The sequence below is a fragment of the Aphis gossypii genome, chromosome X (genome assembly GCF_020184175.1).
Source record: "Aphis gossypii isolate Hap1 chromosome X, ASM2018417v2, whole genome shotgun sequence".
NCBI lineage: Eukaryota > Metazoa > Arthropoda > Insecta > Hemiptera > Aphididae > Aphis > Aphis gossypii.
In genome coordinates this window covers 8,800,507-8,821,609 of record NC_065533.1, presented here as the reverse complement: position 1 = coordinate 8,821,609, position 21,103 = coordinate 8,800,507, and the positions used below count along the sequence as shown (strand labels likewise).

General features: G+C 27.2%; 1 protein-coding gene and 4 pseudogenes across 1 annotated transcript; 3 read left to right on the top strand and 2 right to left on the bottom strand.

Moving 5' to 3' along the window:
• Positions 1–731: 731 nt before the first annotated feature.
• On the top strand, positions 732–1,691 carry LOC126552941 (uncharacterized; annotated as a pseudogene).
• Positions 1,692–2,934: 1,243 nt separating this feature from the next.
• LOC126552313 (uncharacterized) lies at positions 2,935–3,525 on the top strand. The gene has a single exon (XM_050207003.1). It carries the CDS (start codon positions 2,935–2,937, stop codon positions 3,523–3,525), a length of 591 nt encoding a protein of 196 aa, XP_050062960.1.
• Positions 3,526–11,275: 7,750 nt separating this feature from the next.
• On the bottom strand, positions 11,276–16,539 carry LOC126552312 (uncharacterized; annotated as a pseudogene).
• Positions 16,540–16,685: 146 nt separating this feature from the next.
• LOC114133108 (uncharacterized) lies at positions 16,686–18,447 on the top strand (annotated as a pseudogene).
• A 352-nt stretch (positions 18,448–18,799) lies between these two features.
• Positions 18,800–20,005, bottom strand: LOC114133107 (uncharacterized; annotated as a pseudogene).
• Positions 20,006–21,103: the final 1,098 nt, after the last annotated feature.

The window sequence follows — 21,103 nt, the reverse complement described above, 5'->3', positions numbered from 1 at the left end:
CCAGCATACCTCAAACATATGTCTGCTCAAATTTTAATTCAATCTCTAATAGCACAAATAACTTGTTAACCAATATGAGTGTACCAAATAATTCTAACTATGTAATACCAAATAATTTAAGTTTAGAAGAAAACCTTAAAAATATAATTATTAAATATCATGTTTCACATAATTTTGTAAACGAACTATTAGAAATATTAAGATGTGAAGGATTAAAATTGCCCAAAGATGTCCGAACATTACTTAGAACTCCAAAAAACCATGATATAATAGTTATAGATCCTGGTACGTATATACATTTGGGTACAGAGTTTATGTTAAAACCTACACTACTCGAGTATTTTAATTATATAAAAATGTTTGATATAATAGAGTTAGGTTTGAACATTGATGGCTTACCCATCACAAAAAGTTCAAAATCGTGTTTCTGGCCGATTTTAATTTCTTTTGTAAATGTTCCAAAATTGGACAAAATAGTATTACCAGTTGGAGTTTATCATGGTAAATTAAAGAAACCAAATTGTATTACTACATTTCTAGAACGTTTTATAATTAAAATAAAAACAATTTTATTAAATGGTATTTGTGTACACAATAAAATATTTATTTTTAATATTTCTCAAGTTGTCTGTGATGCACCAGCAAAAGCTTTTATTTTAAATGTGAAAAGCCATAACGGTTATAACAGTTGTAACTCTTGTACAACTGAAGGTTCATTTATAAACAACAGAATGTGTTTTGATGAAATAAATGCACCATTAAGGACAAATGAATCATTCCGCTTAAGAAAAGATGACGAATACCATAAAGGATTGTCTCCATTAGAAGATTTACCTATCAATATCACCTCATCAGTAGTTTTAGATTATATGCACAACGTATGTTTAGGGGTAGTCAAAAGGTTATTAACATTTTGGGTTAAAGGAAAAAAATCTGTACGGTTTTTAAATAATAATATTCAAACAGAAGTATCTTCTACATTAATTAGTTTAAAACCGTACTTACCTTCTGAATTTAATTGACTTCCCAGATCTCTTGAAGAATTAGAATACTGGAAAGCAACCGAATTTTGTACTTTTCTTCTTTATACAGGAATTATAGCTTTAAAAAGCCGATTAAATTAGCAGTTATTTCAGCATTTCATGCTTTTACATAGTGCTATTAGAATTTTATTATCTAAAGAAACTTGTTTAACACTTAATGGTCAAGCCAAATGTTTATTAATACAATTTGTAACAAAGTACTCTGATTTATATGGGGTGGAGTTTATTAGTTATAATGTTCATGGGTTAATACACTTGCCTGATTTTGTGCTTGTACATGGACCTTTAGATCAATTTAGCGCATTTAAGTATGAAAATTGCTTACAAAATATTAAAAAATGTATTAAAAATTCTAGGCATCCATTATCAGATATTTATAACCGTATAATTGAACAAAATAAGCAATTGAAACCTATCAACAATTACCCACTTTTAAAAAAAGAAATGGAGTATAACCCTTTAATATGTAAAGACCCTACTGTAACTTTGTATGAACAAATTATAAATGAATGATTTATTGTTAGTTCTATCAAAGAAAAAGATAATTTTTTTTTTCTAACTGATAACATATTAGTGAAAATTGAAAAAATTATAAAATATTCTTATAATTCTATTATTAAGTTAGAAGTAATTAAATATAATAATGTTACACCAATGTATAATAATCCTATTAAATCTGATATGATTGGTTGTTTTTATATGGAAACCCATAATATAACTATTCCATTTCAAATTGAATTGAATCAATTAAAATATAAATGCTTTTATTTCCAGGTTTCTAAAATAAAAAGTGTGGCAATAACACTACTACATAGAAATCATTAAATTAAAAATATTTTCAAAGTTGGGAATTAATTTTATTCTTTGTTAATATTTGTTGATATATTTTATTTTGACATTTCTATGATTCCTGACCCTAAATACACAATTTTATTGCAGGTATCTTTTTATTCATGATTTCTATATTTCATATGTATATACAAATAAGTATTTATAAAGTACTTTTGATACTATATTTTTTTTTTTTATTATTATTACTATTTTCATTGTTTTTATTAATTGATGTTATATTTCACTTTTTTTACTTAAGTTAACATATATTTAATACTATTTATAAATGCATATAATTGTATTTGTAATACTTGCAGATATCTGCCTATATTTTAAAAGTATAAAATTAACTAATAAGTATATAAAGTACCTACTTTTAAATTGTAATTATAATTTGTTATACATTTCATTGAGTTTATTAATTAATATTAAATTTTACTTTTTTTTTCACTTGTATTTTAATTCACTTACCTATGTTAAATATATTATTATTATATATTATATATTATTATTAATATACATATTATTTATACATTATATATAAATACATAATTGTATTTGCAATACATGCAGATTTCCAACTATATTTTATATATTATATACAAATAACGGTACTTTTCTGTTATCCCTACTACCGATCGATGCCGCGACTACCGCGACTCTCAATTCTGTTATCTAGACTACCTCGCCGATGTCGCGAATACCGTTAGTTGTTACCGACAGTTGTACTATTTTAAGATAATCCGTCGTTGCGTATTTTAAAATAATTATGAATTTGTGGAATTTACCGAACAGCGAAAAAGATGCTCTCGATTTTTTCCAAGAGAAGGGTTTACTTCCAACACACCGTGAGTGCAAAAACGGTCATAAAAAAAAACTGTACATCGGAAAAAATGAAATTTTTTGGAAATGTAACGTCAAGACATGTCAACATAAAACCAATATGCGTATGGGTAATTGGTTTGAAAATAGTCGTCTGCCTTTTTTAACAATACTCCGGTTTATATATTGTTGGAGTGCAGAATTAACCTCCGTTAATTTTTGTGAAAAACATTTGTAAATGAGTCATTGTACGGTGGTTGATTGGAATAATTACATGCGTGAGGTGTGCACGATAACAATTAGTCGAAATCAACAAATAATACAAATCGGAGGACCAGGAAAAATTGTTGAAATCGACGAAAGTATGTTTTCAAAAAGAAAAAATAATGCTGGAAGGATATTACCACAACAGTGGATATTTGGGGGAATATGTCGCGAAACAAAGGAGACATTTCTTATCCAAGTTCCTAATCGTACCAAGGAAACGCTTTCAACTGCGATAAAACAATATATAAAGGTGGGTACAACCATATATTCTGACTGTTGGCGTGGATATGATACAGACGAACTAACCAGAGCCGGATACACGCATAGTACAGTCAATCATAGTAATAACTTTGTTGACCCAGTTACTGGGGTCCATACTCAACATATTGAACGTGTTTGGGGCTCCGCTAAATGGAGAAATAAAAAGCATAGGGGGACCAGACGCCATCATTTGGAGTCTTATCTGGCGGAGTTTATCTGGAGACAAAACATTGAGGGAGATCCATTCGATAACATAATGAAAAATATTTCCGAAAATTGGCCACCAAAAATAGAATTTTAGACTTTTCAAGTCCAACTTTAACTGTGATAATTTATTTATATTTATTTAGTATCGTAATTTGACGTTTTTTGATAATTTTGATGACTTTTTGTTTTATATTATATTTTTTAGACTTTTGCAACTTTAACTGTGATAATTTATTTAATATCGTAATTTGACGTTTTTTTTGATAATTTTGATGACTTTTTGTTTTATATTATAATATTTTTTAGACTTTTGCAACTTTAACTGTGATAATTTATTTATATTTATTTAGTATCGTAATTTGACGTTTTTTGATAATTTTGATGACTTTTTGTTTTATATTATAATATTTTTTAGACTTTTGCAACTATAACTGTAATAATGTGATAATTTATTTATATTTATTTAGTATCGTAATTTGACGTTTTTTGATAATTTTGATGACTTTTTGTTTTATATTATAATATTTTTTAGACTTTTGCAACTATAACTGTAATAATGTGATAATTTATTTATATTTATTTAGTATCGTAATTTGACGTTTTTTGATAATTTTGATGACTTTTTGTTTTGTATTATAATATTTTTTAGACTTTTGCAACTATAACTGTAATAATGTGATAATTTATTTATATTTATTTAGTATCGTAATTTGACGTTTTTTGATAATTTTGATGACTTTTTGTTTTATATTATAATATTTTTTAGACTTTTGCAACTATAACTGTAATAATGTGATAATTTATTTATATTTATTTAGTATCGTAATTTGACGTTTTTTTGATAATTTTGATGACTTATTGTATAATACACATTATACTAATAAACATTATTATATAAATGGCAATTCATGATGTGTATTATAATATTATATTAAAATACGTAACTATCTGGATGGTACTATAGTAGTTGAGATAACCGAATTGAGTAGTCGCGGCATCGGCGTGGTAGTCGAGATAACAGAATTGAGAGTCGTGGTAGTAGGGATAACAGAAAAGTACCCAAATAACTATATAAAGTACTTTTGATTGTAACTTGTTATAAATACATTTCATTTTTGCTAGTATTATTTATAATACATATTTAAAGAACATTATAATATAATAATTTGTTAAACTTATATACATTTGTTTCATTGTTTTTATTTGTAATACTTGAAAATATGTATTTATTCTTTATATTATATACACATAAAATACAAAAACTGTTAAAATATACTATAATATTATATACAAAATATGTTGTACTATTTATTACATTAACCAAAACCTATATAGCAAGTTCTGTGTTAGTTTATAGAAGTATTTATAATTGATATAATACTGCAGTAAGTTCATCTAAGGAATAAGATCATTGAATTATTAGGTGTGAGTTTTAAAAATGAATTTTTTCTACTTATTATTACTATTTTGACTATTTTATAAAATAATGCGTTTTATAGTAAGAAAATAGGTACTGGTTTGTTATAGCCCTGCCACGGTGGGTGAAAACTTTATAGCCCCGCCACTCAGGTTTGTTATCGCCCCGCCATTCATATAACAATAAATAAATAGAATAAATATAAATATAAAATAGTGATATAATTAAAAATGTATATTTATTGACGATATATTGATAAAATATTTAAAAAATATTAATATTAAAAAATTGAATAATAATTAATATAAAAAAGTTATATAATTAAAAATGTTTATTTATTGATTTAAAAAAAATTAATATTAAAAAAATGTATGCTTTATGTGATCCCCAAAATTCTGTTATATCTTTTAAAATTGTTTCAAACGGATCACTATTATTTAGTTTTGATGTATTTACTGTTATATGAATGGCGGGGCGATAACAAACCTGAGTGGCGGGGCTATAAAGTTTTCACCCACCGCGGCGGGGCTATAACAAACCAGTACCGTTTTTTTTTTTTTTATTAGCGTTTGAAGTTCAATTATAGGCAAAATTCAGCAAAACCATAAATATTTGAAAATTATTTTGTAATTAAAAATGTATAAACAATTTTGTAAAAGAAGTTGAGTGTTGGCCTGCAATAAAAAATTTATCTAAAGTTTAAATTTTTCGAAAACAAAAATTCGCGCGTAAAATGACGATTTACTATCAAATAATTTCAAATGTTCGTTATAGTTAAAAATTACTAATCGTAGAAACTTGAAACACACCAATTGTTTAAATTGACATAATTATTTTTCTGTATATGATTTCATTTTGGAATATTCAGGTATCAGGTCATTAAAACATAAACCGCCTTTTTCTCCACCCAGTAAAAAATATATTCTAGGCTGACATTCTGATAAGTCATCTCCGTTCAGAATCGTTTTTCGTACCTGTATAATGATACATATTGTCGTATATTGTAGACAGTCGTCCAAATTATTACTTAATATGTATAAAGAAAAATATTTTTAAATAAAACACGGGAGAGGCCGGTGAAGCAAAATGTGCTGAGGCGACAAGAAAAATTTCGTATATAAGACCGCCGTACGCACGGGCAGGAAGAGTCCCGCTGTCGCTGAGTGAGTCGGCGAGAGTGTAAGTACGACGATCGCACGTGTGAAGCGGCGGTTATAGTACGGACTAAATTTATAGAATTTTTGATTGTTTATTTTGTGTTTTTGAAGTTTAATAAAAAAGTGTTTCCGACCAGGACAACCCGAGTTGGATATCATTTAAGTCTTCCTTGCGTTCCTACCTTTATATAGGAAACAGCGCCGAGATATACGTACCACGGGTATAGGTAATCTTCGAGTCGTTTCCACTATAAAGGAGCGAAGAATCGACAAGCGCACACAATCGTACCTCGTTAGTTAACAGTGCCATTCTAATTTATTTTAGAGAGTGTCATTAACTAGTGAATACGAGGGTAAAACTTACCTAGTTGGTTATGCCGTTTATACTGAAATACTGGTATACCACAATATCATAGAATCATTGCATTTAAAATTAGTGTATTATACACACATAGAAAAGTGTAGTCGTTATAACACATTAAAGTGTTAATGTATTACACATTTGCACGTCGTTTTTCGCTCAGAGCTAAATTGCAGTTGATTTAACTACAATTTATTGTTAAAAAAATGAATTTATTGTAAATGCTTAATTTGTATGCACAAGTTCTATTAAGGGGTAGATACAACAACATTATTTAAAATAACTATGTAATTAATTACAATGCCAATTATAACAAATGTAAAAATAACACCAATTGTAGGTTATTCTAATTCCACTTATTGTCAAAATAATATGTATAAAATAAATTTAGATTTAACAAATATTTTTAAGCTCTATTAACTCCATTTGTAATAAAGATAATTTTAAAAAGAAATGTAGAAATAACATAGTTTAAAATGAATATTCACCTCATTAAATGTCAATATTAAACTAACACCTTTTACTTATTATTACCTAATGCATATATATAATGTATAGGTAATATATTATAGTATATAATACATACAAAATACCATAGAAGCAAAATTTGAGTAATAGTATCTTATTTGCAAATGTACATGTATCTACACTTGTGTATATAAGTGTATGAATTCATTAGATCTAAAAGGTAAATAATTTAACTCTCAAATTTAGTATAATTTTGATTTATTTAATGTAACATAAATACATAATATAGTAATTTACATAAATGAAATAAGTTTAATAATATAATAGGTATATGTAAACAATAAATTATAAAATAATAAAACTATCAAATATAATAATTAGCTGTGTCATTAGTAATATTCATTATAATGCATATCTTAATGACACTAACTGATATCCATTTCCTAAAGTCCTAATGATGGTAGGAGTAGGATCGTGTAAATCTGTTATGTAACAACCACAAAATGGTAGTTCAGAATTTAATTTTACTTGATATGCATAATAATGACTATCAAAACCTACAGTTATTATTTGTTTATATATGAAATATAGTATTTGTAATTCACCAATAAATATTTTTATTATTTCTCCGAAAATGCAATTATCTAAATTTACTTCTAATACTAGTATCATACCTGGTTGGTATAATATTCCTTTATAATCCAACCTTGATGTATATGATTTCAAACTCAGTAGGAATTTTATTCAAAATAAATTATGGCAATTCTTCAGTTGGAGCTATTATATAACTTTTGCCCATTTTTAAATCTGATCCTAAACCAGACATAGTCAAATATCGACTTGCCATTTGCAGTTGAATTTTATTTGCAAGAGTGTGACCAAGGTTGATTCTACAAGGAATTGAATTTGCATACGCTTTTAATATCTTATGCTTGGCTTCAAATCTAATTGAAGAAGTCAATATTGTAGTAAACCCAATGCACCTGCATTGTGTTGTATTATATTATATTATATTATATTAAGTTATATTATTAAATCATGTAGAAAATGTGTATTAATTTAAGTAATACACCTACATTGTAAGCAATAGGCCAGAGATCAGAAAAACATGTTCTTTCCGTCGATTGATAAACATTAACTCAGCGGAAACACCTGGTGATACTTACATAGGGCAAAGATCACCGGAGATACATGTTTTCCACAAATAGTAAATTTTAGCCACAATCAGCGGAAACAACATTTTAGATTCCATAATTATGTAAATTACCATGATAATATAATACCACTCTAAAATAGATCTAATTAAAACGATTAATAATACTAGTCCCCTGTACGTCATTGAGAACTCATATAAATACGAGTAGAAGACTTAGTATTATTCAGAAGGTAGTTAACTTCAGTGTAAGACTATTGCTCGTCGTGGACTTTGTCACAGCCACATCGCCGCGAGTTTACGGTCAATCCCCAGTACTTATAATTTTACATAGCAGTAAGCTATTTTAACTTTGTTTTATGTCATTATTTAAATATTTTATTTGTTCAAACTTAATAAAACATTTACCTTATTTCAATTAAAACAACAAGTGTTTTAATTTACAACATCTACCTTTCTCACAACAACTCAAGCTCAACCAAGGAACGTGCTACGTCGTTTAAATAATAATTGGTACGTAGTCGCAGTGTCCTGCACAGCGATCACTACAGTATTAATGGTCCATTTTTTATTAAAAGTCCCCCATAATGGGTTAATATGTGAAATTTAGGTTTAAGATTACTTCCGGATAATAATAAATAAAGTCTATTATGTTCAGCCACTAATTGATTCAATAACTAAGAACATTCAGGTTGAATTTTTCTTGCACAGCATATATCCACAATTTTTCGTAACGCTATATATAATTTCCAAATAGGGGTTTCAATAGGAACTAGTTCACCAACAATTAATGCAAAATATCTAACAACACAAAGCATTTCAGAAGATGACATAGTTATTTATTCTTTATTTAAATGATTTTGATTAATTGTTGGAGGTGAATTTTTTTTTTCTGTAACGCCATATTCAAATAATAATATGCGATTATTCAAATTTTCTGACGTTAAATACTTATCATTTATTAATTGTGTGATTACAACTGCCATATCATAACGGGCAACTCCCTCTGTTACATCATACATAAAATCACATACACTATTAGTTATCACATGATAATTAGGAATAGCATTATTATTTCAGCTGCATTAGCCTGAAGGATATCTAATTTATAGTTTTCTTCATTTGTAAGGGATTCTGGGCATTCTAACAGCATCTTTTGAAGGTTAGTTTTATGGGAGCGACAAATTCTACAACAATAATTGACTGAAAAACTTGTCACAAAGCCTAATATAGAATTAAGGCCCAAATTGTCACCCAAGACTAGTCCAAGAACAAAATATATCTGAATAATATTTGAATTAACTGTAATAGTTATTCCATTTTCTTGTAAATCAATCAAATCATTAATCAGAGCAGAGAACATAGTTTTATTATTGAATTTTGATAGATCTGAAGAGTGAAATAAGAATGCAGGGAATATATTATCTAATGTTGATAAATATTCTGGGGGGGGGGGAAAGCAGGAATTGTATAATTCACACAACCCATTTTATGAACACCAGAGTGTTATCCTAATGGGTTTCCTATTTCAACATCATCATAATACAAGAATATAGGAAAAACAATTTTATTACTAAATTTATGTTTGATAGACTTCCAAGTAGTACCATTAAGAAACGATGAAAGTATTTGATTTTGATCGGTAGCAGCTTCAGTATACTGAAAAGCTGTTTCGTAAACCCCAGGAAGTTCAAACAATAATTTAAGATTTTGTTTAATTGATTGTAAATGTCCTTAAACTGGTACCATTATTTGTTGATCTATGCCTGAAATAGTTTTTTTTCAATTGTGTGACCTATCACTATTGTCTTGGGTTTAAAAAACAAATTATTAGCCTCAAAAAATTTAAATCTGTGATATTCAGTTTTGAAATTTAAAAAAGGATTAGCCAAAGTATCAAACAAATCTCATTTATTTATCTCATCTATTTCATTTTTTTTTTCAGAAATACTGCAACCTTTTAAATGAGACATTACCATGTTTTTTAAAAATAAAACTATACCACTAGAAAATAAATCTGATACTCCATCAACTATTTCCTGCATTAGAGTTTCAGTTACAGTAGGTTTTTTATAAGAGGTATTTGAATTGTTTAAGGTAATTATGGAATTATTTATTTGATTTTGTTCATTTTCAGTTAAATGATTATCAATAGTATCAGATGATTCTAATACCGAAGTACCTAAATTATTTACTTCAACACTATAGTCGGTAGTTACTGGAAAAGTAAGACATTTCATTAAATGTTTTCTAAATTTATCAGACCCTCGAACATCTGTTATACAACCATCTTGTCTACATGTGCATACTGATTGGCTACCGTAATGATGATATATTTTTAAATGCAAAATAAGTTGATTAATTGTAAGACATTTTAATGAATAGATGGAACATAAATACATAATGAAGTTTACTTTAATTTACTTTGAGTAGTAAATAATAATAATAATAATAATAATAATAGTAACAATATAATATAATTATGTATTTTATAAAATATATAAAATAATAGTACTGTAGTAACCAGTGATGGTTGCTGCACGCTTCTTTTACGACGAATGCACGTTCCGTAGTAGGTTGGAGAGATGAGGTATATAAGTTAAACAATAGATTAATAAGATAATTGATACGTTTATTAACTTGTTAAAACAATAAATGAAAAGGCTTTCGTTAGCGTAAGCACAAGTGCTTAACTACCGGAGAGCAAGTGACAACACTCACTAAGTCTAACTGACTCTTAACTAACTAATTAAATCTATGATTAGGACTCATATTTATATGGAACATGCCGTGATGGAGAATAGGATGATCTACGTCTATGAAGTGGCGTGATATGTTTAATCCAATAAGGAAACGGCATCAGTGGTCCGACTCGGTGGCGTGATATAGTTCTAGGCCACTTTAGAACTACGTTTTTATACTAAAAACGTCGGTTTACTACAGTACTTATATAATAATATATAATATTAATTATAAAAATTAAGAATTTCCTATTCTTAAACAACAAAAATGAAATAAAAATTAAAATATAATAAAACAATATATAATACTAATTGTTATATAAGTCTTGTGAAATTAAAATAAATATAAAAAATTAAGAATCCACTATTCTAAAATAGCAAAAATCAAATAAAAATCAAAATATAATATAATATCTAATATATAACACTGATTGTTACTGTTAAAATACGAGTCTTGTACTCTTGTGAAGTTAAGAAAAATATAAAAAATTAAGAATTCACTGTTTTTAAACAACAAAAATTAAAATAAAAATATAAAAGGCAATTGTTATGCATTAAGATTAGCTATAATAGAAGTAGTAATAGAAATTATTTTGTCATATTTTGTGAACAATTTAAATGATTGTTGTTGAATTACAAGCCAAGTATCATAACATTCGTTGGGTAATGCACAATTAAATACAAAATATGACTTGAAACAAATTTCTAGAGCTTTTAAAGGGCAGTCAAAGCACCATAACTTTTTATTTACCCTGATATAACAGGAAGCAATGGAGTTGAAATCTTTTCCAACAACGATTATATATGGTTGAATTGTAGCTCAATATTGACTATATTTTGATCGTCTCTTATCAATATCTTCTTGAAGACCAATCAGATTCTATTTAAATAAAACATCAATATAAGTAGGTATACATTTATTCATGAACTAATTTTATATCATAAACTTACAGTACAAAAATAAGTGAATGCAGAAGAAGATTCTAATAATGAAGGCTTCCAACATTTATTTTTTCCATTAGGCAAAGTATTTTTTATTAATGTCTTAGTTGAAATCAAATAAGGAATTAAAAGTAATTTTAAAATATTAACTGTTTTCAAATCTAAAATTATAATAATTATAATAACATTAATAACAATAAATTAATCCATATAATGTAAAACTAACAATTATAATACAAAATCATAATATTTTACTTTTTGTATTGATAGACTTCTAATATATAAAAAAAACAATAATAATAATAATGTTCTTATTAGAAATATTTAATATTTTATTCTGACTATTTATTTATACTAAATTCATGTACCAATAAATGTAAATAAAATATACTGGACAGTATATTACCTACTCTATATCTATATTATACTCACTTCCATTCAGTTCAGCTAAATCCAAATTAGACAGTAGATTAGATGCATATTTATCTTTGATACTGCTTCTTCTTATTTTTAATAATGTAGTTGAGAACACTTCCCAACTGTTTACAAAACAATTAAAATCCTTGAATAAATTGTATGATTTCAGGATACCCAAACGAAAGTCTTCAACGATCTGTCCAAAATAATAAAATATAAATAGTATTAATTAGATGAGACTCATACCTACTTATATTATAGTTTTAAATATATTGAAAAATGTGTTTTCAAATACACATGAGTCTTTTTAAATATATTTTAGTATAAAAACTGATAAAAAAAAACATACCAATTCATAACCAGACGGACCCTGAAGTACAGGCCAAACTTCAAAAAAGTCTGACAAGTGTTGATTTTTAGGTTCTAAAATTTCGTGTTTTCGTAACTCATAAGTTAATTGCCATTTAGACAAAACAACGTCAAAATTTTCTGTCAACCCTTCATTTGCCAACCAACGCTTAATAGCCAATGTATCTTCTATAGCGTGTAAAATTTAAAATATATATTATTAATAAGTAATGAAAAATAAAAATAAATGATTATTTATTTGTATTCAATTATAAATACCAGAAAATGAAGGTGCTGCTCGGATATGCGGTCTACCGACATTTTTCTGCTCAGATATGCGGTCTACATATTATGTAGACCGCACACCTATAATACGCAGTTAATAGTAATAGTAGTATGTAAATAAATAACCAAATTAAAATAATAATCAAATATATTAATTATTAGTATATTAGTAAAAATCATTAAAAATAATGGTATGTAAATAAATAATACAATACGCAATGTCATAAGTCAAAAATATTTTTAAAAAAAGCAAAAAAATATTACTAAGAAAATTAAAAATTATGTAAAAAAATATTAAAAATAATTTTATTAATTATTAGTATATTAGTAAAAATCATTAAAAATAATGGTATGTAAATAAATAATACAATACGCAATGTCATAAGTCAAAAATATTTTTGAAAAAAGCAAAAAAATATTACTAAGAAAATTAAAAATTAGGTATGTAAAAAAATATTAAAAATAATTTTATGTATAAAAACCTTAACGATAAACTGCTTTAATGTCCCTCAAAAATGCAATAAATAAATCAGGTTCTTCTTTACTAGCAACTTTCCAACAATAGTGGTCGAGATGCGATTGCAAAAGTTGCATGGTTGTGCCTCTCATTGTTTTCATAATTTTTGTTTTTGCATCCAACCATGATCTCTCTATGCTCCGAGTGTGAGCTTTCGTCAAAGGATCAACGTAATTTTGCTGGTGGTTAACAGTGTTATGAATAAATCCATTATCTTTCAAACATCTATAGGCTGCCCACTCGTCTGAATGAATAACAGAGCCAGCTTCACACTCTTGTAGAATAATTGGTAGTAATGTGTTTTTGTCTCTTCGAAGAACATAAAAATATCGGCAGTCAGAACCATTTTTAAGTCCAAAAACCCAAGTCCCATCAACTCTTCGACCATGGTTTCTACCGTTGTGTATTTCAGCATCACTGTCTTCTGATGAAGCGGGTTGATCACCATTAAGTAACCTTCCACGATTATATTTTCTTTTTCCGGCAAATCTTGCCTCATCAATCTGTATTGGATTTATGACAGTTCCCAGCATCTTTGGTCGTTTTTGAACAATACTTGAACATACTTCACGACACATATTAAACCAGTCAGTAACTGTCTCCTGGCACCTACCTGTTAGTGTGGCTGTTGTTCTAAGAGGTATGTCCAATACAAAAAAAAAAACCAATTCTAATATTTCCGTCAATTTTAGTTTACTATTAGACTTGTTGTTCAAGTTCTCATAGTGAAAAATTTATTGCCTTGTCGTACACTGCGTGAAGTCTGGCACCCTTTTTTTTTGCACCGAAGAACCGGACGAAATTCACCTCCGCGATCGCGTTTTCTACTATTTACCATTTCACTACCGCACTTATGGCATGGTAACGTTTCGTTGACAGTATCTAATAAGCCATGCTCCCTTAAAAATGCAGTGGCATTTTCTTCACTACAGGCGACGGTCGAATAGAACTCTTTTAATTGCATGATGAATATACGGTTAGGTTACTGATCGACGGCTGTTCGATTATTAACAAACTTAATAAATACACTACCACACTGTGATATATCAGTGATTTTGTCATTTAGTACCCAACAATAAATATAGTTGGAAAATACAAAACTATATCGTAGGTATACATTATATTACAGCAAATTATATTTGGGTCAATTTTATCTTTTAATGTTTTTTTTTTATCGCTGCTCAGATATGCGGTCTACATGCATGTTAGTAGACCGCGTCCCGTCGGTAGACCGCATATCCGAGCAGCACCAAAATGAAATATCTGTAGCTGAAAGTTGTAGGTTTTTTACGACTGAAAAAGAATTTATTGCACCAATTGCCTTTAAACGACGAGCTACGTTCTTCCACCGTTCTATAAGTTTCCCTTTAGCGTGAGTTTGAGTAGGTCCCTCAGACCTTGCTGGTATAAAGTAAACGCTCTAAATTCAAATTAAAAATAAAAAGTATTTATCTAAACTAAATTAACAATTTAGTCTATAAAAAATTATGCGTGTACCTTATGTTCTTTGGGAAATACTTGCACTATGAAATCAGATATTTTACGAAAAAATAAATCATTACCCCTATAATATTTTAAAATAGTATCAATTTATATATTTTAAATATAATATAATAATAAATAACTGTTTTATTCATATTTGCTCTGTTCCTGAAATAGGTAATTTATTAAGAGTTGCGTTAATATGTTTTGAGCTTCATCAGATAAAAACCCATCATTTTTTTTTGAATCTGCAAGTACCTACATATCTACCATCAAATTGTTGTATGCAATTTTTCTAATATTGTTTATTATAAAAATGTAATTGTTACAAAATTTCATAAATAATTTTTATTTTAATAAGTTTAATTAAGAGAATCTAGGACGGAAATATAGTCCAAATTTATAAAATATTCTACTAAATTTTAATTTATTATATACCTAGGTGGCTAAGTATATACTAGATAGTATAGACCTATAAGTGAAATACAATATAATTAATATTAAATTTAAGTAAATTAAATTAAATTTTTTTTTGTACATACAAGTGCATATACATTACTATATATTTTTTTCATTTTTTATTTTTAAGAAGGTACAAGGTACAGTTTATATATTTTTTTCTTTATATTATATTATAATAAGACATTCCTGGCCTATGAAGGCTATCTAAATCTATACAAATATCCATTTAATATCCACTTGGAAAGTAATTTTAGGTGAACTTGTAGGTTGATTGTTATCGCTTCAGTTTAAAATTAAAATAAATATAAATTAACAAAAAAATCAAATAAAAATTTAGAAATAATAGAATATTTTGAATTTTCGGAATATTTATCTGACACTAAAAATAGCACATCTTTTTGTCTGACAATAAAAATTGAAACCGAACTTTTTGTCCAACTCATTTTAAAACTTAGGTACTTTTCAACCGATCACTCAATTATATTTTAAATTATTTCGTTCTAAAAGTGTGGGTAAAAGCAAATTACTATTGTACACTATTTTTTAAGTTATTTATTTTTCAAAACACAAAAATACATGATTTAGTATTAAAAACATCGCAACTGTAATATTTTTTTCTAATTTAAAGTTTATTGATGACTGGTATATTCAACATAATGAAAAACATTTTAGTAAAATCTTTAATTTAGTTAAAAATAGAAGTTAAAAGATCATTTATTCAACGAGATAATGAGATTTGACGATTAGCCGCGTCGACGACTGTGCAGCCGACTATGTTTTACGTGTAAAAGTAGTTTGATTTATACAATGATTTTAATAACTTAAAAAATAGTATCAGAATTTTATTTTCATAATCCTAAATGTACTTATTAGTATAATAAATTTATATACTTATATGTTAATATTCAATATACCTATCTGTATAACAATACCTATCTACATTAAACTATTACCAAAATAAACAATTTTGAATAGTATATACGGACGGATAGTGTTACGTCACAAATGTTATAAATCCTTATCAAATGTCCCAATTGGATCCAAACAAGTATTTCGTACTATATGAAAAACATATACTTTTAGAAAATTTGAACAAAATTTTAGTTTAAACTTTCAATTTACGCGATTTTTCATTAAACTAACTATGCACAGTGCATTAGTACACATAAACCTTAAGAATTAAACAATTCTACTTAAACAACGTGTAAAATGTTAATTTTAAGCGATATTATTACATTCCGTGTGTTCCGAAACTCATAAACTAATCTAGCTGATTGTTCAGCGGATTGATTGGAGTTTAGGAACACCTTTTTGGGGAATTGCGTTGTAACAAGTTGGTTAATACGTTTGACCGCCATAAACCGCTATGATGTTATCATAATATCAATTATCAATTAAATTCAAGCAAGATTGTCGATTTTTATGAAATAACTAACAAAATAAGAAATTACAAAATATTAATTGAATAAAATTTTAATTGAAAACTGTGAATTAAATCTTTAAAATGAATCTTCAAAACATATCTAATTATATATATTTTTTAAATCATCTTCAAGAAATGAATACTTGTTTGGATAAGAAAAAAATGTTATTGTTAAATTAACTTAAAAATACTAAAGTCCGTATTACTAACTTCATGTTAGTTACAAGTTTGTACAATGACTTAGACTTTAAAAGTCATTTTAGACTTAACAGGAATTCAGTTGAGGTAAATATTTTTAATATTAAAATAATATTTCATTTTTTTTATTTATTTTCTTTAATTTTTTTTTTGTCATAGGTGTTGATGTGTAAAGTAAAACCATTTTATATTTCAGTTGATAAAATAGGAAGACCTAAGGTTGATTTTAAGAAAGCAACATTAATGACCATATGGTATATGAGTAATACTGAGACGTTTCGGTAGGTACCTAATTAACACATAAATCCTTCTATTTATTATGTATTTTTAATTTATAGGCTGTGATATGCTATTATTTGATGGTAATTAAGTTGTACATTTTTACAGCCAAGTTGGGGATCGTTTTGATTTAAATAGGGGTCTATCTTGCCGTAAAATTCACAAATATATTCGGGCTATTTCAAAACTTATAGATGATTTTATCATATGGCCAAGAGGAAGTTTTGAAACTGGTAGCTAATATTCATTTAATTGACTGAAAATGGAAAATTATTTATTTGTTTATACAGAACCATACTTCTTACAAATTATATTATAAAATACATAAGTCTAAAAGCTAAAACATTGGTATAACAGATATGTATTTATAAATATAATCCTATTTAATAAGAAGTATTAGGTATACTTATGAAGTATAAGTTATTTTATCATACCTAGAAACCGTATAAAACTTCAAAGACTTAAGAATTAATTATATGCCAAATACTGTTGGGTGTATTGATGGTTGTCACATAAGGATACATTCTCCAAAGGATAAGAGAAGTGACTACACGAATCGTAATATGTTTCAGTCAATTGTGCTTTTGGTAAGGATGATTTAGGTTGTTTGAAATGCTTTTGTTTTTATTTTAAAATGAAAAATATATTTTTATGTTTAGGCTTTGTGTAATGCTCAATTAGAGTTTACATACATATTTTCTGGCTGGCCTGGAAGCTCACACGACGCAAGAGTATTTAAAAATTCCTCATTAGGAAACACACTTTTGAATAATCCACTTGAAATAATTTCTAAAGAACTTCACATACTTGGAGATTCCGCTTTCCCATTACTTGATAACCTTATGGTACCGTACAAGGCCACTCATGATTTATCAGACAGAGAGAAATTATTTAATAGGAGATTGAGCTCCACCCGTGTTGTTGTCGAACAAGCATTTGGTTTATTACTGGGACGTTTCCGTAGACTTAAGTAATTCTATTCACTATATTAATTATGTATTTTAAATGTTTAGAAGACAGCAAACATTCACATAATTTTAGGTCTCTAGAAGCTAAATCAATTGAAATTATGAGTCTTACTGTGACTGCAGCTTGTGTTTTACACAATTTTACTTTAAAAAATAATGACACAATGGAAATAAAGGATATTGATCAATACTTTTTGAATGAAGAAATCAATCAAGATTTTGGTAGTTCAACAGCAGCCACTCAAAGACAAGGAATTAATAAAAGAAATGACTTAACTTCTTGGTAATTTTTGATATTAAAATAACTTGACTTTTTTCGTTTATGTACAAGTGATAACTGTTGCATTAAATTATGCAATGTTTTCTTTATATTTTGTTTTAGGTTTTATGAAAGTTAAGCATCATACTGGTGAAATACATTACATGTGAAATATTTATGATGAATAACTCAACAGTAATAGCTCAACAAATCATAAAACGAAGAACAAATTTATAAATAATGAAAGTTAAAATATCCATTTAAATAATATATTAAAATAACAAAGTGAAGTGTAATAACAAAAAACAAAACAATAAAATAAATAGTATAGTAAACAAACTTGTTTTTTTTTTTTTATAAAAAATGAAGTTAAAATATTCATTAAGTGTAATAACAAAACAATTACTTAATTTTTATATAATATATTAAAATAAAGTAACTATAAAATAAATGATCACTGTTGATTTTATAAATAAAAAAAAACATATTTATTATAATTTTTCTAGTTTTGCCTTTTCTATTGAAATAAGTGTTTCCATGTAATTTTCCAATTTTTTTTGAAACAGATCTCTGGACTTGCGGTCTTCTTTGAATTTTTCCAATAACACATCTTGAAAATTTTTTTTTTCTTTTTTTTTGGCATGATGCTAGTTAGTTCATCGTTTTCTTCATCATTTAGTTTTGATAGTATGGTGGCTTCTTCATGTTGATTATCATTTCTAGTCTTTTTACAATTAGTTAAACTGCTTTCGTTCAGAGTGATTTTTTTTTGGTATTACGGAGTCTTTCTTTCCAAAATATTCCTTCATTTTACTGTAATACTCTCAGTTAATGCAACCTTCTCCAGATTTATTAGCCCTTTGAAGGTTGTCTTTGAATGTTACCATTAAGTTTTTGAATTTGGTATTGCAGCCTGGCCCAGAAATATCAATACCACTCTTACGTAATCTTTCTGATATTTTTTCCCAAATCTTAAAATTCTTTTTATTTCCATTGAACTCTTGTTCAAGATCACTTCTATTTTCAATAAGAAGGTGTATAGCTCTAGAAGTCCACGTTTTTATACACGTATTAGATATAATAGAGTTTGAAATTACTGAAACAAATTTTATTGTTGAAAAAAAAAATATTAAAATCCAAAAATATTGTTCATGTCAGTTTTAAGCCAAATATAAATAACATTATTAACAAGTTCATACCAGTTGAAGATTGGGTGGAATTGGTGGATGTGTTTTTGAACGCTTGCTTTGTGTCTTTAAATGTTATATCATAATTCATGGCCCTAAACAGTTCAAATATTATATAATTAGTTTTATTTGAGTAAAATGAAATAACATGTAGGTAATTAAAATGTATTTTAAGCAAGATTGTAAAAATTAGGTTTTTAAAAAATATAAATGTAAAGGGTTTATTAAAGCATATAAATATACCAAATAGATTATGCATACCATTCAGGAATTTCTATAGATATTACATCATTTTCTTTTAGCACTACACCATCACTCGCTAATACTGATACTATATTTGACTGTATAGTATTGTCATCAAGATCTAAAAAAAAAATAAACAGATAATTTATTACGAGAGTATACTGAAATAATATATTATACCATAATAAAATGAAAATACTAACTATGATCAAATGATGTACAAATTGTATTTATGTCTAAGTATTTTATGTAAGTACAATCATGATGAATAAAATGAAATTTTCATTTTCCATTTTAACGCAGTCTACTATCGAGTACTACAGTGCTCGTCACTCGATTAGCATATAAATGTGAAATACTGAAATGTCTTGCAAATCACAAACGTCTTGAATAACTAATAACTGCAAATACTGTAAATATCATTTACAGATAACTGTTATTCTGTTTTTCACTCTCCTGTCTTGTGCACGATTAAAGATATTATTATTTATTTATTATATCTTTAATCGTGGTCTTGTGCTAGTTGTGTATGATAAATTAAATATGGTGGTCTTGTGTCAATATCGATAATTATTATTGATAAATTATTTATAATTAGAATTTGGCGCGTAGTTTTTATCAAATCCATCTGGTTTTTTGTTTGTAAAGCTGGATAATTACGGATTCCTGATAAAGCAATCCGCTTAGTTACCTCCCCTCCACCGGATTGAAGAAACGCTGAAATTAGGAACACAAAATCCTAACGGTTGACCAATCTGCTGAGTTTCGGAACACACGGATTGTAATAGCTTTTGTTTGGATCCAACGAATCCATTGATAAGATTTTTTTTTTTTTTTTGATCTATTTATTTTTACAACCCGGCATCATAGGCCATTAGTTACAGTTTTTTTTTTGTGATACTTTTGTTACATACTTATATTTATATTTACATTTACATTATATTTGTTCTATTAAATTAATTGATCTTAAAAAGTTAAGTATTTTCCTGTTTTGAGCGGGATCCGGACCGAGTAGTGAATCAAGTGTTCCTGTAATGTTGAAGTTTATTCGTTCCTGTTGATAGAGTTGGCATTCCGTTAGTATGTGTTTGATGGTGAGGGGGGTCCCACATCCTTCACATGTGGGAGGTTCTTCTTTTGACATGAGGTATCCATGTGTTAATCTGGAGTGCCCAATTCTGAGTCGATTTATAGTGGTTTCTTCTTTTCGGTTAAATTCATGATTTTCCCAACTGAATGTTGTTCTTTTTATCTGGTTTAGTTTTGTGTCTTGATGGTTCCAGAGTAGATGCCATTTTTTCCTTATTTGTGTTTCAACTGCCTTTTTGAAGTCGTAAGATTTGTACGTATGATAAGAACGTGTAT